Genomic DNA, 17080 nt, shown 5'->3' with positions numbered 1-17080 from the left:
ACAAGGAATAGTTCCATAAGGAATATTTCCATAAGGAATATTTCCACAAGGAATATTTCCATAAGGAATAGTTCCATAAGGGATATTTCCATAAGGGATAGTTCCATAGGGAATATTTCCATAAGGAATATTTCCACAAGGAATATTTCCATAAGGAATATTTCCACAAGGAATATTTCCACAAGGAATATTTCCATAAGGAATATTTCCACAAGGAATATTTCCACAAGGAATATTTCCATAAAGAATATTTCCATAAGGGATAGTTCCATAAGGAATATTTCCATAAGGGTTGCTTTTTTCCACTGCCTGCTTTTCACTGTGCATTGTCCTAAAGCTGAGACAAGGTGAGATGCAAGGATGTGATTCCAGCCCAGCTTCCCCTTTCCCCTTTCCTCTTTTTGTTCAAATCCCACATTTTAAAGTCAGCAAATCTTTCTTATTTTGGTGGCGTTATTGGGATTTTTTCCCCCGACTGTGCCAGGTTCTTTCCTTATTTATTGATGTAATGTTCCCCAGGTAGCTGAGCTGAGAACCAGGGCAGGCTTTTTCCTTTTAAAATCAGAGCAAATAAATAATTGAATTGTGCAAATAGCTTGGGGAAGCTGCCTGGGACTGGCAGCCCCGCTGGGAGCCCACGGGATGGGCACAGCCTGACCTAAAACTCACATCAGGGCTCATTTTCAAGCAAAAAGCTCCAATTTTAGCCAATTCTGAGTATTTTTTTCATTGCAAAATGCCCTGTGAACAGAGCCCTGTTGTGCTGTGACATTAAAAAACAAAGAGCAAGAGAAACTCCGTATTTACTTTCCAAACTTTGCGTTTATTTTATAACAGTGCTGCAGCTCAATATGGATATTTTAATTTTTTTTTTTTTTCCAACTGGCAGAGTTAGGTGAACTTTGGGTAAACAGGAGGGGTTTAGTCAGCCAGCTGCTTAATTGGCTGATGATATTTTCATTAAGGGAATTAAAAGCACTCGGGTAGGGGTGGGTCAGTGGAGAAATGCACAGATAGAAACAGCTCAGTCCCAGAAAAACCTGGATGATGCTTCCCCCACCCCAAAACTGCCTTTTTAAAGATAAATCAGTCACAGATAAAACAGAATCAGCCCCAAATCCTCTTTTTCCTATATAAATATATATATGTTTGTGTATACCTATGTGTCTCATCGAGCAGGAGGAGAGAAAGGAAGATTTGTATTATTTACATCCACTTCTAGAAAGGGGTGGGAGGGGTTTATTTTTGGGTTTTATTATTGTTATTGTTATTAATTTGTTGTGATGCAGCCCACAAAGCTCCTCTAAGCAGGCAGCAGAACCCCAGGGTGACATTGGTCAGGTGGGAATGGGAGGGGACATCCAGGGGTGACAATGGGACACTCAGGGGTGGGAATGGGACACTCAGGGGTGGGAATGGGACATCCAGGGGTGACAATGGGACACTCAGGGGTGACGATGGGACACTCAGGGGTGACAATGGGACACTCAGGTGTGGGAATGGGACACTTGGGGTGGGAATGGGACACTGAGGGGTGACAATGGGACATCCAGGGATGGGAACGGGACACTCTCAGGGGTGGCAATGGGACACTCAGGGGTGACAGTGGGACATCCAGGGGTAACAATGGGACACTGAGGGGTGGCAATGGGACACTCAGGGGTAACAATGGGACATCCAGGGGTGACAGTGGGACACTGAAGGGTGGCAATGGGACATCCAGGGGTGACAATGGGACACTGAGGGGTGACAATGGGACATCCAGGGGTGACAGTGGGACACTGAGGGGTGGCAATGGGACATCCAGGGGTGACAATGGGACACTGAGGGGTGACAATGGGACACTGAGGGGTGACAGTGGGACACTCAGGGGTGGCAGTGGGACACCCAGCGATGGCAATGGGACATCCAGGGGTGGGAATGGGACACTCGGGGTGACAATGGGACACTCAGGGGTGGGAATGGGACATCCAGGAATGGGAATGGGACATCCAGGGATGGCAATGGGACACCCAGGGGTGACAATGGGACACTCAGGGGTGGGAATGGGACATCCAGGAATGGGAATGGGACACCCAGGGGTGACAATAGGACACCCAGGGGTGACAATGGGACACCCAGGGATGGCGGTGGGACCTGTCCATCAGTGGCAGCCGCAGGATTTCACCACCATGTTCCGATGTTTCTTGAGGATGACGTTGTTGTTGCTGTCGTAGTAGAGGACAGAGGTGGCGCTGAGCTTGGTGGGGGCACAGCACGCCTTGGGCACGGCCTCAGGCTTCATCAGGTGGACCTGGGGGGATGGATGGAGCCCGTCAGCCCCAGCAAACGTGGCTCCAGGCAACAGAAAAAGCGTCAAACCGACCTAAAAACCCTGGGTGAATGGGGGGATTATTTCCATCTTTCTGCAAAAATATTTATTCTAAACTGCAGGCAGTCCCTGCTGCGGTTTATGTTGGATCAGGGCTCACGGCACTGCGTGGGCCAGGCAGCCCCTTCATTAATTTGGGATTTCAGGGCCCTTTTTCTCACAAAAATAGACAAATGACTAAAAAAACCCCCATAAATCAGCACAGCACGGGTCAGGCTCCAGCGCTGGGTGTCGTTCCAACAGAGATTCTCCACCCCAAACCTAAAACCCGCACTGCACAGCACCTCTGTGAGCACGGCTGTCGCTTCTGGATGGTTCTCCCCTGCTCGGGGCTCTCCTCAATCTGGTGTTTTCCCGCAGGGCAGCAGCCGGAGGCGCGCTGGAAGGACGCTGGCTGCCCCGACATGTGCGATTAATTTATGGCAGGGCCAGCCGAGCTCTCCCAGCTCGGAAGTCCGGTGTTTTTGCTGTCCAACCCTGCTATTTGCAGCTCAGCCTGGGGCTGGCACGGCTCCGTGGCCGCCTTTGCCCTGGCGCTTCCCAGAAGGATCCAGGTGATTCACATCCTGCTCCGTTTTGGGAGCAGCGCTGGGTTTAGGGGTGATGGGGGGTGTAAAGGGGGGGAAAGGCCCCTCCCTGCTGCTTCCAGGATGGTTCTCAACCCTCGGATGGGCTCTGGAAGCTTCGTTATGTCAAAATTAAACCTCGCCAGGCGACACCTTCAAAGGCTGGGCCGAGGGCTCGGCGCTCCCTGTAATTAACCGCGAGCACCGGAGCCGGGCTGGCTCTGCCATTGGGAAACCAAACACTCACAGGGCAGGAAATTCCAGAAATTAAAACGCTGGCTGGGATGTGGGGTGGGTTTGGGAAAAAGAAAAAACAAAAACAACAAAAAAACCCGAGGCATTAAAGCTTTCTTGCACTCGGAATATGCTGAGCCCAAGGTTTGGATGTGGATAAAGCCTTGGGAACAGCTGGAGAGGAGATGCAAGGATGAGAAGGAGAATTTTTGGGAAGAGCAGGGGGGCTCTGGTGTGCCCTGGGCTTGTCCCTGCCTCCCCAGCTCGCTGCCAGGGGTGCCATTAAGCTGTCAGAGACCGTCAGTTTTGCCCCAGCTGCTGTGGAACTGTGTCAGTCAGAAGATGGAGAGGTGAGGGAGCTCTGGAATGACAAAATCCCGCTCTTGCACCCTCCTGCTTGAGGAGGAGGGACGGGGATTTGTGCCCTCACTCTGGGTCTCTCCATGAATGCCCTGAAATTCCATATTGGAGCCTGCTGTGAGCCTGGGGCAGGGCCAGTCTGTGAGCAGCCATCCAGATGTGTGAGCACCCAGCCAGCTGTGCATGCACTGACCCAGCTGTGCATAGACCCAGCTGTGCATGGACCCACCCAGCTGTGCATGGACCCACCCAGATGTGCATGGACCCAGCTGTGCATGGACCCATCCAGCTGTGCATAGACCCAGCCAGATGTGCATGGACCCATCCAGCTGTGCATAGACCCATCCAGCTGTTCGTGCACTCATCCAGCTGTGCATGGACCCAGCTGTGCATGGACCCACCCAGATGTGCATGCACTGACCCAGCTGTGCATGGACCCAGATGTGCATGGACCCACCCAGCTGTGCATGGACCCATCCAGCTGTTCGTGCACTCATCCAGCTGTGCATGGACCCAGCTGTGCATGGACCCATCCAGCTGTGCATGGACCCATCCAGCTGTTCGTGCACTCATCCAGCTGTGCATGCACCCAGCTGTGCATGGACCCACCCAGATGTGCATGCATCCTCCCAGCTGTGCATGGACCCAGCTGTGCATGGACCCACCCAGATGTGTATGGACCCACCCAGATGTGCATGCATCCTCTCAGCTGTGCATGGACCCAGCTGTGCATGCACCCATCCAGCTGTGCATGGACCCATCCAGATGCGCATGGATCCAGCTGTGCACCCACCCAGCTGTGCATGCACCCACCCATTCTTTATTTCAGCCAGGACCCCACCCTCCCACCCTCCCCACGCTCACCCCCAGCTGCCTCATCCCCAATTCCCAGCTCCTCCTCAGGCACTGCCGGGCTCTGGGCGCCCCCCAGGACCCCGCAGGCCCCCCCGGGGGGCTGCACTCACCAGGGACTGCAGGATGGCGTGGTTGGTGGCGTTCATGCAGGAGTCCAGCGGGAATGCACACTCCCCCTCGCAGTAATAGGCCGAGTATCCCTGCGGAGCGATCACCCAGTCCTGCAAAACCAAAAATAAAATGGGATTACACCCAGGGCTTCACCTTTCTGTGCCCACTCATCCATTCCCCACCTGCACAAACAGCTCGGCCACCTCCTCCCCGCGTGGCTGTGCCAGCAGCAAGGCTTTATTTGGATTTTTTGGACCGAGCCATGGGTTTATTTGGATATTTTTGACCGAGCCATGGGTTTATTTGGATTTTTTGGACCAAGCCATGGGTTTATTTGGATTTTTTGGACCGAGCCATGGGTTTATTTGGATTTTTTGGACTGAGCCACGGGTTTTTTTGGTTTTTTGGACCGAGCCATGAGTTGTTGGGGGTCACCCGTGGGGTTTGGGGTTGTGGCAGTTCACGTTTGCCTTCCCAGCTCCCGGGAGGGTTTCACAGGCAGGAGAATCCAGCCCAGGACAGGGGAATGGAATGATGGAGGGGGTTTTTTTGGGTCATTTACTTCTCCCAGCAGACAAGTACCAGCCAGCCGAGGTCCTGGAAGCTGACGTAGAGCTCGTGGCGCCGGCAGACCTGCCGCCCGTCTGTGGCGTGGACATCGTCTGTGGGGAAAGGGGACACGGAATTTCAGCTCTGGAACCCCCATCCCACCCTTCCCCTGCACTCATCCCCCTCTGAGGAGGTTGGATACAGCCCCTGGGATTGGGGTTAGCCAGGAGAACCAAAGCAGGGGAGCATTTGCTGCTGCAGGAAGGGAAAAGCAGCTCCAGACACGCCTGTCAATAGATATTCCAATACTGGGATGAAGGAATTCTGCCTTGGAAGGGATAAACCCCAGCTATGCTCACTTTGAGGGTTTCCCAAACTCCCTGCTTTCAGGGCCTTCCTGTTCCCCTCCTGCCTGAGCTTTCTGGAGCTGTGACACCTTCCCAGGGCTCCAAAGCCAAGGGCAATGAGGCAAAAATTCCAATATTCAGTAATCCTGACATGCTCACGCCATTTCCTTGAGGGCATCCAACCCAAACCCTCTCTGCACCTCCCAAACCTCCCTTTCCCTTGGGCCAAAAATTGGGATTTCAAGGTGCTGACAAGCAGAGCCTCGTGTTCTCCATAGGGATCCCTCCTCCTCCTCCAGAAAACACCTCACCAAAAATTCCCGGGAGCTTGTTTGGGTGGGGGAGGTCGTTGGATTTCTTGTGTTGCCGCCTCCTCGGGGGTCTGGCCGCTCGTGTGACACGGCCAGGGCTGGGGCTGGCTCGGGAGAATGTCACCATGAAGGGCTGCTTGGAGCGGGGTCCCCGGCGCCCCAGGAGCCCGGCCGAGCCCGGATCCACGCTGTGCCCTGCGGGGGACACGACCGTGGGTGGCTTTGTCCTCAAACAGAACTCGTTTGGTTAAAGCAGAGATTGGAAAGGCAGGGAATTCACAGCAGGAGCTGCGGTTTTGGCTCCCCAAGGGGTTGGAGCCCCCTGAGGATTCTGTTCCAGCACCCAATGGGGCTGTTCAAGGATTAAAACCGATTTTCTGTGGAGGGAAAGGAATGGATGGGGTGTTCCTGGCTGTGATTCCTCCTCCCATGGAAGAGGAGCTGCTCCTTGCCTGCCTTCCCACCTGGAAAAGGCTGGAGCAGATTTAATCCCGTGGGGAAAAGAGGGTTAATCCTCTGCCACACACACAGAGGATCCCTCCAGGTAACGAGTTCATTAACGGAGTTAATTACAGTCCATGTACAGAACCTACAAACCCGGACTGCTGGCATTCATCACAGCTGGAAGTTTAAAATTGCTCTGAGATCAAGCCCACCCCCTCCCACCTCCCACGGCGCTGAGAGGACTCCAATTCCTGGGAATTTGGCCCCAAAGGCTGCAGGCAGGTCCAACACACTCACCATCGTCTGTCTCCACGTAGAGCCGCAGCCCCAGGTGGTGTTTCTGATCCCCTGACCAGTGGTTGCTGGCGGCTGTGACATCAAACACCAGCCAGCCCTCTGTCCCAGCACGCAGGTCCTGCACATCCAGCAGGAACAGGTCGGATTCCCTGCAGGAACAGGGGGAGAAGGAGCAGGTGAGTAACAGCACCAGGATAATGAATGGAAACGACTCCTGGGAGCTGTGTCCGGACAGATCCCGGCTCTTGGTGCTGGACACCACGGGGGTGTCCTGGGAAAAGCTCCCTCCACGTCCAGCTGGAGATGCCAGGGTGGGGCACAGCCCTGTGGGAGCAGCTGGACACGGCGCTGCTGCCTCGGCCGGGGTGGGAAAGCCGGGAGCTGGTCCCCATTCCTGTCTCCATCCTCATCACCTTCATCCCAGTTCCCACCCCCATCACCCCATTCCCCTCTTCCATTCTCATTCCCCTTATCTCCATTCCTGTACCTCCTCCTATTCCCATCATCTTCATCCCCATTCCCATCATCTTCATCCCCATCCTCATCATCTTCATCCCCATCCCCATCATCTTCATTCCCATTCCCATCATCCCCATTCCCATCATCTTCATCCCCATCCTCATCATCTTCATCCTCATTCCCATCATCTTCATCCCCATTCCCATCACCTTCAACCCCATTCCCATTTTCATCTCCATTCCCATCATCTTCATCCCCATCATCTTCATTCCCATTCCCATCATCTTCATCCCCATTCCCATCATCTTCATCCCCATTCCCATCACCTTCAACCCCATTCCCATTTTCATCTCCATTCCCATCATCTTCATTCCCACTCCCATCATTTTCATCCTCATTCCCATTTTCATCCCCACTCCCATCATCTTCATCCCCATCCCCATCATCTTCATCCCCATCCCCATCATCTTCATCCCCATTCCCATCATCTTCATCCCCATTCCCATCATCTTCATCCCCATCATCTTCATCCTCATTCCCATCATCTTCATCCCCATTTCCATCATCTTCATCCCCATCATCTTCATCCCCATCATCTTCATCCCCATTCCCATCATCTTCATCCCCATCATCTTCATCCTCATCATCCCCACTCCCATCATCTTCATCCCCATTCCCATCATCCTCATCCCCATCATCTTCATTCCCATCATCCCCACTCCCATCATCTTCATCCCCATTCCTATCATCTTCACCTCCATCCCCTCTCCCACCCCTATCATCTTCATCCCGAGCCCCATTCCCATCCTCCCCACCCCATCCCACCACCCCACACCCCTCCTCCTCCTGCCCTACCCCCTCCCACCCCCTTCCTCCCCACTCCCACCGCACTCATCCTCATTCCCGCCCTCCCCAGCCCATCACCTGTTGGAATTTTGGGGATCCACCTCGTAGATGCTGAGGTGGAGGCTGCTGTTGGCGTGCCTGGGAGCACCGCGGCTTTTGTAGATGCGGAATTCCGCGGCCGTCACGGCCTCTCCCGCCGGCACCTGGGTCAGGTCGAACCTGAACTCCTTCCAGTAGGGCTTGGGCGAGAACAGGTCCCGGTCCTGCTCCACTGAGGAACAAAACGTGTCAGGGATCCCAGCCTGGAACCTCCCCAGCTCCACCGAGACGGATTTTGGGGAGAAACCCGCTGGTTTTGAGCTGCTGGGAAATTCCCGGCTCCTGAGAGTTTAAATCTGGGTGCAGCCTCTTTTATTTCTGCCATTTATTTTGCTGTAAACCCACCAGCTTCTCCTCCCAGCCCTTATTAATATTAAAATAATTTAAATTTAAATTAAAAGCACAAACGCTGGCTATTGCAGGAGCACAGGGATTGTGCTGTGCTTTAGGGGCTGCAGCATTTTGTGCCTCATCATGAGGTGAAAAACGCAAAAATTTGAGTTTTTGGGGGTCAGCAGAACCATCTGGAGCAGGAATTGGGGTTTTCCAAACTTTTCTTGTAGCAGACAAGGCTCATCAGAGCCATCATCACAGGCCACAAGTAAAGATTTGTCCACGAGTAAAAATTTATCCACAATTAAAGATTTTCAGCCTGTGTGTTTCTGGGGAGTTGGGGGGGATTATCAGGTCAGTGATCTGTAAAAAATCAGATTTTTTTATCCTCCCTTTTTCCTGAAAAATTTCTCCATCACACTGGGACAGGAAAAATCTGATTTTATTCTGTTTGTCCTTAAAGAATGAACCTTCCTTCCCTATGGTAATGCAGCCCCCACAGTTTTGCTAATGTGCAAATTATTTGCATCAAATTGTTCTTTAAAAATATCCCAATCTTCCTGGCTATAATTAAAGTTTATGATTAAATATGATTCAAATGTGACTAAAGCTTCTCCTGCTTCAGGCGCAAAAGCAATTTGACCTGGTGCTTGCTTTTAAAACAAATAACCAACTAAATCAAAAATAAACCTTTTAAATGCATTTTTTAACTAATTCCAGGGGGGAAATATCCCAAATTTAATCCACCATAAGCTTTCCATTCCCATTTATACAGAGGGAGCAGCGCATCCCTCCAAACCCAACACTGAGATTTTACTTACACAAGTAAATTAAAAAAAAACCAAGTTTTTTTTCCTTCTTCTTCTTCTTCTTCTTTTATCCTTTTTTTTTATTTTTTTACCCCTTTTAAATTTTTTTTTCTTTTTTTTTTTTTTTGGTCAGATCCCACATTCCCTCCAGCTCCTGGCCTCACCACAAGTTGTGATTTAAAAAAAGCCCAGGGCAGGGCGGATGCGGAGAGCGCTTCCTGCTCCGGCGGGGCGGCTGCCAGCGGCAGCAGGAGGATGCTCTTGGGGTCCTGCCCCCCTTTTTGGGGGGACACAGAGCCCCCCAAACCCTCTCCAACCCCTCTTTTCCATTTTATCCACTGTCCCATGGCAGGGTGGTTTTATTCTCCCTGGATTATTGGTGCTGCCGAGGCCTTGTGGCGCTCACAAAATCCCTGAATTCCCCCCCAAAAAAGCACCTCTGTTTTTTTTAGCATTGATAAACCCCGGTGTTTATCCCATGGATGATCCTCAGGTACAGAGTGGTGTCCCCTTGGGTGACCCCAAAATCTTTGGCTGTAGCTCTGACCCAGGTGTTTTTTTGGGGGGGGGGATTTTATTGTCAGAGCCAAGGAGGTCATGGAGACCCCACCTCAGATAAAAAAAAAGCCAAAAAATTGATTTTTATCCCTAGAAAGGAGTGAAAACCTCGGCTAAAATTATTTATTAAAATTTCCTGTGGCTGTGGAGGTGATGGAGGGGCCCAGGGATGATGAAGGCAGAGGAGGGGGTTTGGTGGGGAAGGGAGCCCAGGGACACCTCAGCAGTTGGAGAAATGCTAAAAGGGCTGCAATTAGCTGAGCTCCTTGATGAACCAAACAAGCTGGCAGCAACCTGTGCTTGGGATGGAATCCCTGAATCCTCTGCTCCTGCAGGGAGAAGCAAAGGGAACCCCTTTGGAGGGGAGAGAACAGAGGGAGAAGCTTCCCCGCTCTGTCCCACAGACTTGGAGAGGCTCCAGCACCGCTAAAATAAAAATGTTTGTGAAATGAGAACCCTGCAGCTCCCAGAGGAGCCGTGGGTGCTCAGACCCTGCTGGGGGTGTGCTGGAGGTGCCCCCCTGGCTGCTTTGGGGAGCCCAGGGTGCCTGGGAACCTGCCCCCGATTCGGGTTGACTCAGCCACACCACCAACCCTCAATTATCTGTGGGCGGATTATCCGGATTGCAGAGGAGACGCACCAAAAAAGCCCAACCCAAGCGCTTTGCTCTCCTTTTCCCCCTCCTTTGGCATCATCCCCAGGAGCTGCTGCGTCTCCCCCCAGAGCTGAATGTTCCCCACTGTGCTCTGCGCTCCCATCACCCCCCAAAAAATCATCTAAAAATGATTTTACACCCATAGAAACAACCCTGGGGCCGTTCCCCCAGCCAGCTCCATCCCAGCTGAGCCTCCTGGTGTCTCCCTGAGCATTCCCAGATCTGTTCCCAGATCCCACCTTCCTCCTGCTCCCCAAAAAATCATCTAAAAATGATTTTACACCGATAGAAACAACCCTGGGGCTGTTCCCCCAGCCAGCTCCATCCCAGCTGAGCCTCCTGGTGTCTCCCTGAGCATTCCCAGACCTGTTCCCAGATCCCACCTTCCTCCTGCTCCCCAAAAAATCATCTAAAAATGATTTTACACCCATAGAAACAACCCTGGGGCCGTTCCCCCAGCCAGCTCCATCCCAGCTGAGCCTCCTGGTGTCTCCCTGAGCATTCCCAGATCTGTTCCCAGATCCCACCCTTTCCTCCTGCTCCCCAAAAAATCATCTAAAAATGATTTTACACCGATAGAAACAACCCTGGGGCTGTTCCCAGATCCCACCCTTTCCTCCTGCTCCCCCAGGTTATTCTTGTGCGCTTTCTGTGCTTCTATAAACTGCGCATCAGTCGTAATTACCGGTCCTGGCTGCTCCCGATGGGTCCCCATCATCATTTCAGACACCAAATTAAAAGGAAATGCCAGGATATTCAACCACATCAAGTGCTCTGGGTCCCAAAATAGGTTTAAAGGAGATGCAGGGAAGATGCTGTCCCTCACTAGGAAAAAATAAGCTCTGGAGGCTTTTTGGAGTGGGGAGGGGTTTAGGAGTTATCCCAAGACGAAACTCCCAGGTTTTGGCTCGTGAGTGCTTCCTTCTTTCTCCTGGGATGAGCAGGACACGGGGCCAGCTCTGCACACCCCCAGTCCCGGGACACAGCCTTGGCCCCTGCCCTACACACAGGTGGATCCCAGGGGTTTATCTGGGAGCTTTTCCCATTCAAACACACGCAGAGGGGTTCACACAGGGCACTGACACCCCGGCACAGGCTGCCCTGGGGTGGATGGACAGAAGTGGAGGCTGAAATTGCTGCAGAATGAAGCCAGGGCTGGGGAAATCCTGAGCCAGCTGGATTTCAGTGGGAATTGTGTGGGGGCGAGGGCAGTGGGTGATGAACTCCCAGCGTGGAGCACAACCCAACTCCTGAAATTCAATTAAAGAGGCTGCCCCGAGCTCCCACCCCACGCTTGTGCTTCCCTGAAGCGCCTGGGGTGCTGTGGCTGGTTTTTGTTTGTGTCCTGCATTCCTCCCCGCTGCTCCCTGGATTTTCCAGGAAGGTGTTTGTCATCTGAAACATGGAATCACACACTGCTTTGGGTTGGAAGGAACCCTAAAAATCATCTAATTCTGACCCTTTGCTATGGGAAGGGCCGTCTTCCAATGGATCAGGAGCCAGAGATGCCAGGAGGGAAAGGGGGGATGTGTGTCCTGGGGAGCTCGGGAATGCTGTGAGTGTCCTCTCCCCCTTCCCATCACAAATCTGCTCCGTGATTACACCCTGTAATCCATCCATGACTCACAGCCGAGGAGAAATCCCAAAGCCCATCCTCACCCCGAGTTTAAAAACCCAACATCCCAGGGGCACAGAAATATCCCAGGTCAGGCTTTATCCTGACTGCAGAGCAGCCAAAGGGGTGGCACGGGCAGATCCAGCACCACCAAAGGCAGCTGGGGGTGCCCCTGGCTGTCCTGTCCCCCAAACTGGGCCGTGTTTGTGCTGCAGGGAGCTTTGGCATTCCCCCTTCCCAGGAACGAGCTGTGCCGACAGCCGGGCTCACACGGTGAGAGGTCCGAGTGCCCCATGGGGCACGGCCTTCACCCCATTTGCATGTCCCATCAGGATAATTGTGCAGCTAATTTTGTATGCAAATGAGAGCTGGCCTTCTCCCACAAAAAAAAAAAAAATACCTTATTTAATTAACATGAAGGGGTTGATGGAGCCACAGAAATCAAAGCCATTCAAATTGGAGGCTGGAGCTGGGTTCCCCAACTCTCCTGGCCACTCCAGGAGCTCTGGGAAGGGGGCAGTGCCCCCCTGTACCCACAGTGACGCTTCCCAAAGGCTCCCCTGCACATCCCACCCCGCTTCCCATCAGCCCTGACCGTTTCAAATCCCATTTCGGTGCTCAGGTGTTGTCCCAAGTGCTGAGGGGATTTGGTGTTTCAGTTTTTTGTCTCCATCGCTCCCAGCTTTCCCAGGATGAGGAGCTCCAGCAGTTCCCTCAGGCCTCTGGAGGGGAGCTGGGTGCACCTGTGGTGTGTCCCAGGGAGACTCCTCACACCCACACGGGGTACAGGGGGTGTAGGAAAGGGTGAGAGGCACCTCTGGAGCCCCTCCCTCACCTAAACCTCCTCCCAGGAGCGCAGATCCCCCTCCCATCCTCCAATTCCAATTCTCCCATCCTCAGAGGCTGGGGAGGACTTTGTGCTTGGGGTACCCAAACACCCCTGAAGGCGATGAGCAGGGGCAGGGAGCAGCTCCACAGCCGAGCTCCCGGCCTGAAAACCCCACTGCCTTGGGAGCTCCTGCTGGGAGAGAGGACTCGGCTCATCCCGAGATGCTGGGAACAGCTCCACGCCTGCTCCAGCAGCTGGCTGGAGAGACCAGGGATGCTGGAGCCTGGCAACGAGCTGGACGGGATTCCAGCAGCAACGAGCAGCCTGGAGGATTTTATTCGGAGCCCTGATTCCCGTCCAGGGTCACCCTGCTGCTGTTCCCAGAGCTGCTGTGCCCAGCCCCCTTCCCTCCCCACCTTGTGCCCACTGAAATGGGGAGAGGGGCGGGGGGCGAGGCTCCCTCAGCTCGCCCTGGCTGCAGGACATTCCCCTTCTCCATTTCTCCTTTTTAAACGAAGTTGGGATTCATCCCGGCCGCTTTCACCAACACTCGTGTCCCCACGGCCACCGTGTCCCCCACGGCCACCGTGTCCCTGACAGCCACCGTGTCCCTGACAGCCACCGTGTCCCCACAGCCACCGTGTCCCTGACAGCCACTGTGTCCCCCACGGCCACCGTGTCCCCACAGCCACTGTGTCCTCACAGCCACCGTGTCCCTGACACCCACCGTGTCCCCACAGCCACCGTGTCCCTGACAGCCACTGTGTCCCCCACAGCCACCGTGTCCCTGACACCCACTGTGTCCCCACGGCCACCGTGTCCCTCACACCCACCGTGTCCCTCACACCCACCGTGTCCCCCACAGCCACCGTGTCCCTGACACCCACCGTGTCCCCCACAGCCACCGTGTCCCTGACAGCCACCGTGTCCCCCACAGCCACCGTGTCCCCCACAGCCACCGTGTCCTCACAGCCACCGTGTCCTCACACCCACCGTGTCCCTGACACCCACCGTGTCCCTGACAGCCACCGTGTCCCCCACAGCCACCGTGTCCCTGACAGCCGCTCTGAGCTTAACTTTGGGCAAGAAAGTTCCTTATTTGATCAAGGACGCCCAGAGAAACCACTCCGGGCCCGAGGGATGCTCGGAGCTGCCGGTCCCGGTCCCGGTCCCGGAGCAGGGGTTCGGGCTGGGCTCAGCTCAGCCCCGTGGTCCCCGCTGTCCCCTCGGTGCCTTCCCGGCTTTGCCGCCGCCTCCTCCCGGCTCCTGCCGCTCCATTCCCGTTTGCTTTTTGTCCCCTCGGTCCCTCCGCTCCTGCCTAAGCCTCCTGGATGGTCCCGGTGCGCTCCCGTGCTTCCCCATGCTCCGGTGCGCTCCGATGCTCCCGGTGTCCCCTCCCGGTGTCCCCTCCCGGTGTCCCCTCCCGGTGTCCCCTCCCGGTGTCCCCTCCCGGTGTCCCCTCCCGGTGTCCCCTCCCGGGGCGCTCCGGTGGTCCCGATGCCCCCGGTGCCGCCGGGATCCTGCCCGGGTCCCCCCCGGTACCCCCGGTGCGCTCCGCTCCTCCCGATGCCCCGCACATCCCGGTGTCCCCCGGTGTCCCCCGGTGTCCCCCGGTGTCCCCCGGTGTCCCCCGGTGTCCCCGGTGTCCCCGGTGCCCCGCAGCGGTTCTCACCCATATTGACGAGGCTGACCACGGTGTCTGCCCGGCTCACCACGCTGCCGGGCGGGGGGCTCTGCGTGCTGAGCCCGGTGAGCACCGGCCGCGACACCGCCGCTTCCTCACCCTCCTCCTCCTCCTCCTCGCCGGCCACGGCGTGGTACAGATCGAGCATGAAGAGCGGAGCGGCGGCGGCGGGGGCTCGGGAGGGGGCTCGGGGCCGGGGCCGGCCGGGCAGCCCCAGCACGGCCAGGATCTCCCTCTGCACATCCCGGCGCTCGCCGCCGCTCAGCCGCCGCTGCGGGACCCCGGCCGAGTGCAGCCGGCGGCGGAGGACGCTGCCGCTGCCCAGCTGGCACAGCACGGCCGCCAGCCACAGCAGCGCCACGGCCCCACGCCGCCCCCCGCCCGCCCCGAGCCCCATGGCACCGCCGGGACCCCCCGCCCCACCGCCCGGTGCGGCCCCGGGCACCGGCACGGCCCCGGCTCCGGCCCCGGCCCCGGCCCGCCCCGGCGGGGCGAGGGAAAGGGACGGTCCTGCAGCGGCACCGCCCCGGCTCTCCCCGCCCGGAGGCTCCGGGAGCATCCCTGGGCACGAGAGGCGGTGGGCACGGGGAGCCGCGGAGAGCCAAATCCATGGGAAATCATCCCTAGGGATGCTCATCCTCCTGGGGACACAAATTCATGGGAAATCATCCCTGGGGATGCTCATCCTCGTGGGGACACAAATTCATGGGAAATCATCCCTGGGGATGCTCATCCTCGTGGGGACACAAATTCATGGGAAATCATCCCTGGGGATGCTCATCCTCGTGGGGACACAAATTCATGGGAAATCATCCCTGGGGATGCTCATCCTCGTGGGGACACAAATCCATGGGAAATCATCCTTGGGGATGCTCATCCTTGTGGGGACACAAATTCATGGGAAATCATCCCTGGGGATGCTCATCCTCGTGGGGACACAGATCCATGGGAAATCATCCCTGGGGATGCTCATCCTCGTGGGGACCCAAAGCTGTGGGGACCCAAATCCATGGGAAATCATCCCTGGGGATGCTCATCCTCATGGGGACACAAATCCATGGGAAATCATCCCTGGGGATGCTCATCCTTGTGGGGACACAAATCCATGGGAACTCATCCCTGGGGATGCTCATCCTCGTGGGGACACAAAGCTGTGGGGACCCAAATCCATGGGAAATCATCCTTGGGGATGCTCATCCTTGTGGGGACACAAATTCATGGGAACTTGTCCGTGGGGATGCTCATCCTTGTGGGGCCCCAAAGCTGTGGGGACCCAAATTCATGGGAAATCATCCTTGGGGATGCTCATCCTCGTGGGAACACAAATCCATGGGAAATCATCCCTGGGGATGCTCATCCTCATGGGGACACAAATCCATGGGAAATCATCCCTGGGGATGCTCATCCTCATGGGGACACAAATCCATGGGAACTTGTCCCTGGGGATGCTCATCCTCGTGGGCTCCCAAAGCTGTGGGGACACAAATTCATGGGAAATCATCCTTGGGGATGCTCATCCTTGTGGAGACCCAAATTCATGGGAAATCATCCCTGGGGATGCTCATCCTCGTGGGGACCCAAAGCCATGAGCTCCCACCCTCACTCCCAGCCAAAACCATGGGCACCCCTCCCTAGGGATGCTCCTGCTGCACGGAAATCCATTCCTGGGGATGCTCCTGCAGGCTCATGGGCCAACAAATGCACAGAAATCCATTCCTAGGGATGCTGGGCACCCTCTTCTGACCAAACCAAACCCAGGGACCCTCAGTGGCACCCAAATCCGGGACCATCCACACCTGGGGACGCTCCCCCCCCATGGCCACCCCAACTCTTGGACACCCTCTTGCACCCCTTCCCCCCACATCCACATCCCCACCCTCACCCCTCCACCTGCTGGGTTTCATTTTGGGGCTGGGCAGTCCCAAAATAAACCCCACAATAAAAGCAGGGTGCAAACACCCCCTGACTTCCACAGCCACTGCCTTCCCACGTGGGATCACCAGCTCCAGCTCATCCCCACAAAGCTAACACCGGGGAATAAAGTAGGAGGCAAGATTGTTTATTACCGCAAGCAATTTTAATACAAAAAAATGTCCCTGGTTGTTTTTTTTTTGTTTTTGTTTTTTGTTTTTTGTTTTTTTAACAATTCATTGGTAGAGCTTCAGTTTTGCCTCAATTTGAAACCAATTGAGAGAATCACACAGCAACACGGTCAGAGCCGGAGAGGAACAAATATTTAATAAATACAGGAGCTGTGGAGAGCCCTTGCCCCCGGCCTGTCTCCTGGTCACTTGGTCAGTTGGATTTTATTACAAAGAAAAAAAAAAGGAGCGTACAAAAGCAAGACAGGACTTGCAGCGAGTGTGCTGGTGAGACTCATTTCAAGGACAAGCAACTGTGCGTGTAAGTCCAGATTTCTCCTAGGAGCAGAGTTCACATCAATCTCAGCCTGGCTGGAAGTGGAATGACCAGTTAAATAATAAATAGGAAACAGAGAGATGCAGATAAAACAGTGATTGTGTAAGGAACGCCTCGGGGCGGGCTGGTTAAGCCATTCATCCAGAAGAATTCTTGATTTTGGAGGGCCCACCACCATCTGAGTGATCCACACCTGCAATTGTACCCCGTGCTCTCCCCTGGCGTGAAGCTCCTCCTCAAACCCCTCCCCAAAACCCCTCACCCTCGGTTTGTTCTTTAAAAACAAAGTTGTCAGGACAGTATTTTCAAGACAGCAAAATTGTCACGGCC

At 55.0% G+C, this 17080-nt stretch overlaps 1 protein-coding gene across 1 annotated transcript; it reads right to left on the bottom strand.

Annotated features, from left to right (window-relative positions):
• Window positions 1–802: 802 nt before the first annotated feature.
• On the bottom strand, window positions 803–14729 carry LOC111938967 (bone morphogenetic protein 8B-like). The gene is made up of 7 exons (XM_086863289.1): window positions 14321–14729; window positions 7829–8021; window positions 6446–6594; window positions 5705–5899; window positions 5080–5159; window positions 4497–4607; window positions 803–2293 (listed from the first exon to the last, which is right to left on the bottom strand). Exons 1-7 carry the CDS (start codon window positions 14727–14729, stop codon window positions 2144–2146), a joined length of 1287 nt encoding a protein of 428 aa, XP_086719415.1. The 3' UTR covers window positions 803–2143.
• Window positions 14730–17080: the final 2351 nt, after the last annotated feature.

This window comes from Cyanistes caeruleus, chromosome 26 (assembly GCF_971803275.1).
Source record: "Cyanistes caeruleus chromosome 26, bCyaCae1.hap1.1, whole genome shotgun sequence".
Classification (NCBI taxonomy): domain Eukaryota; kingdom Metazoa; phylum Chordata; class Aves; order Passeriformes; family Paridae; genus Cyanistes; species Cyanistes caeruleus.
Note: the sequence above shows the minus strand (reverse complement) of the source record. Positions and strands in the feature narration are given on the sequence as shown.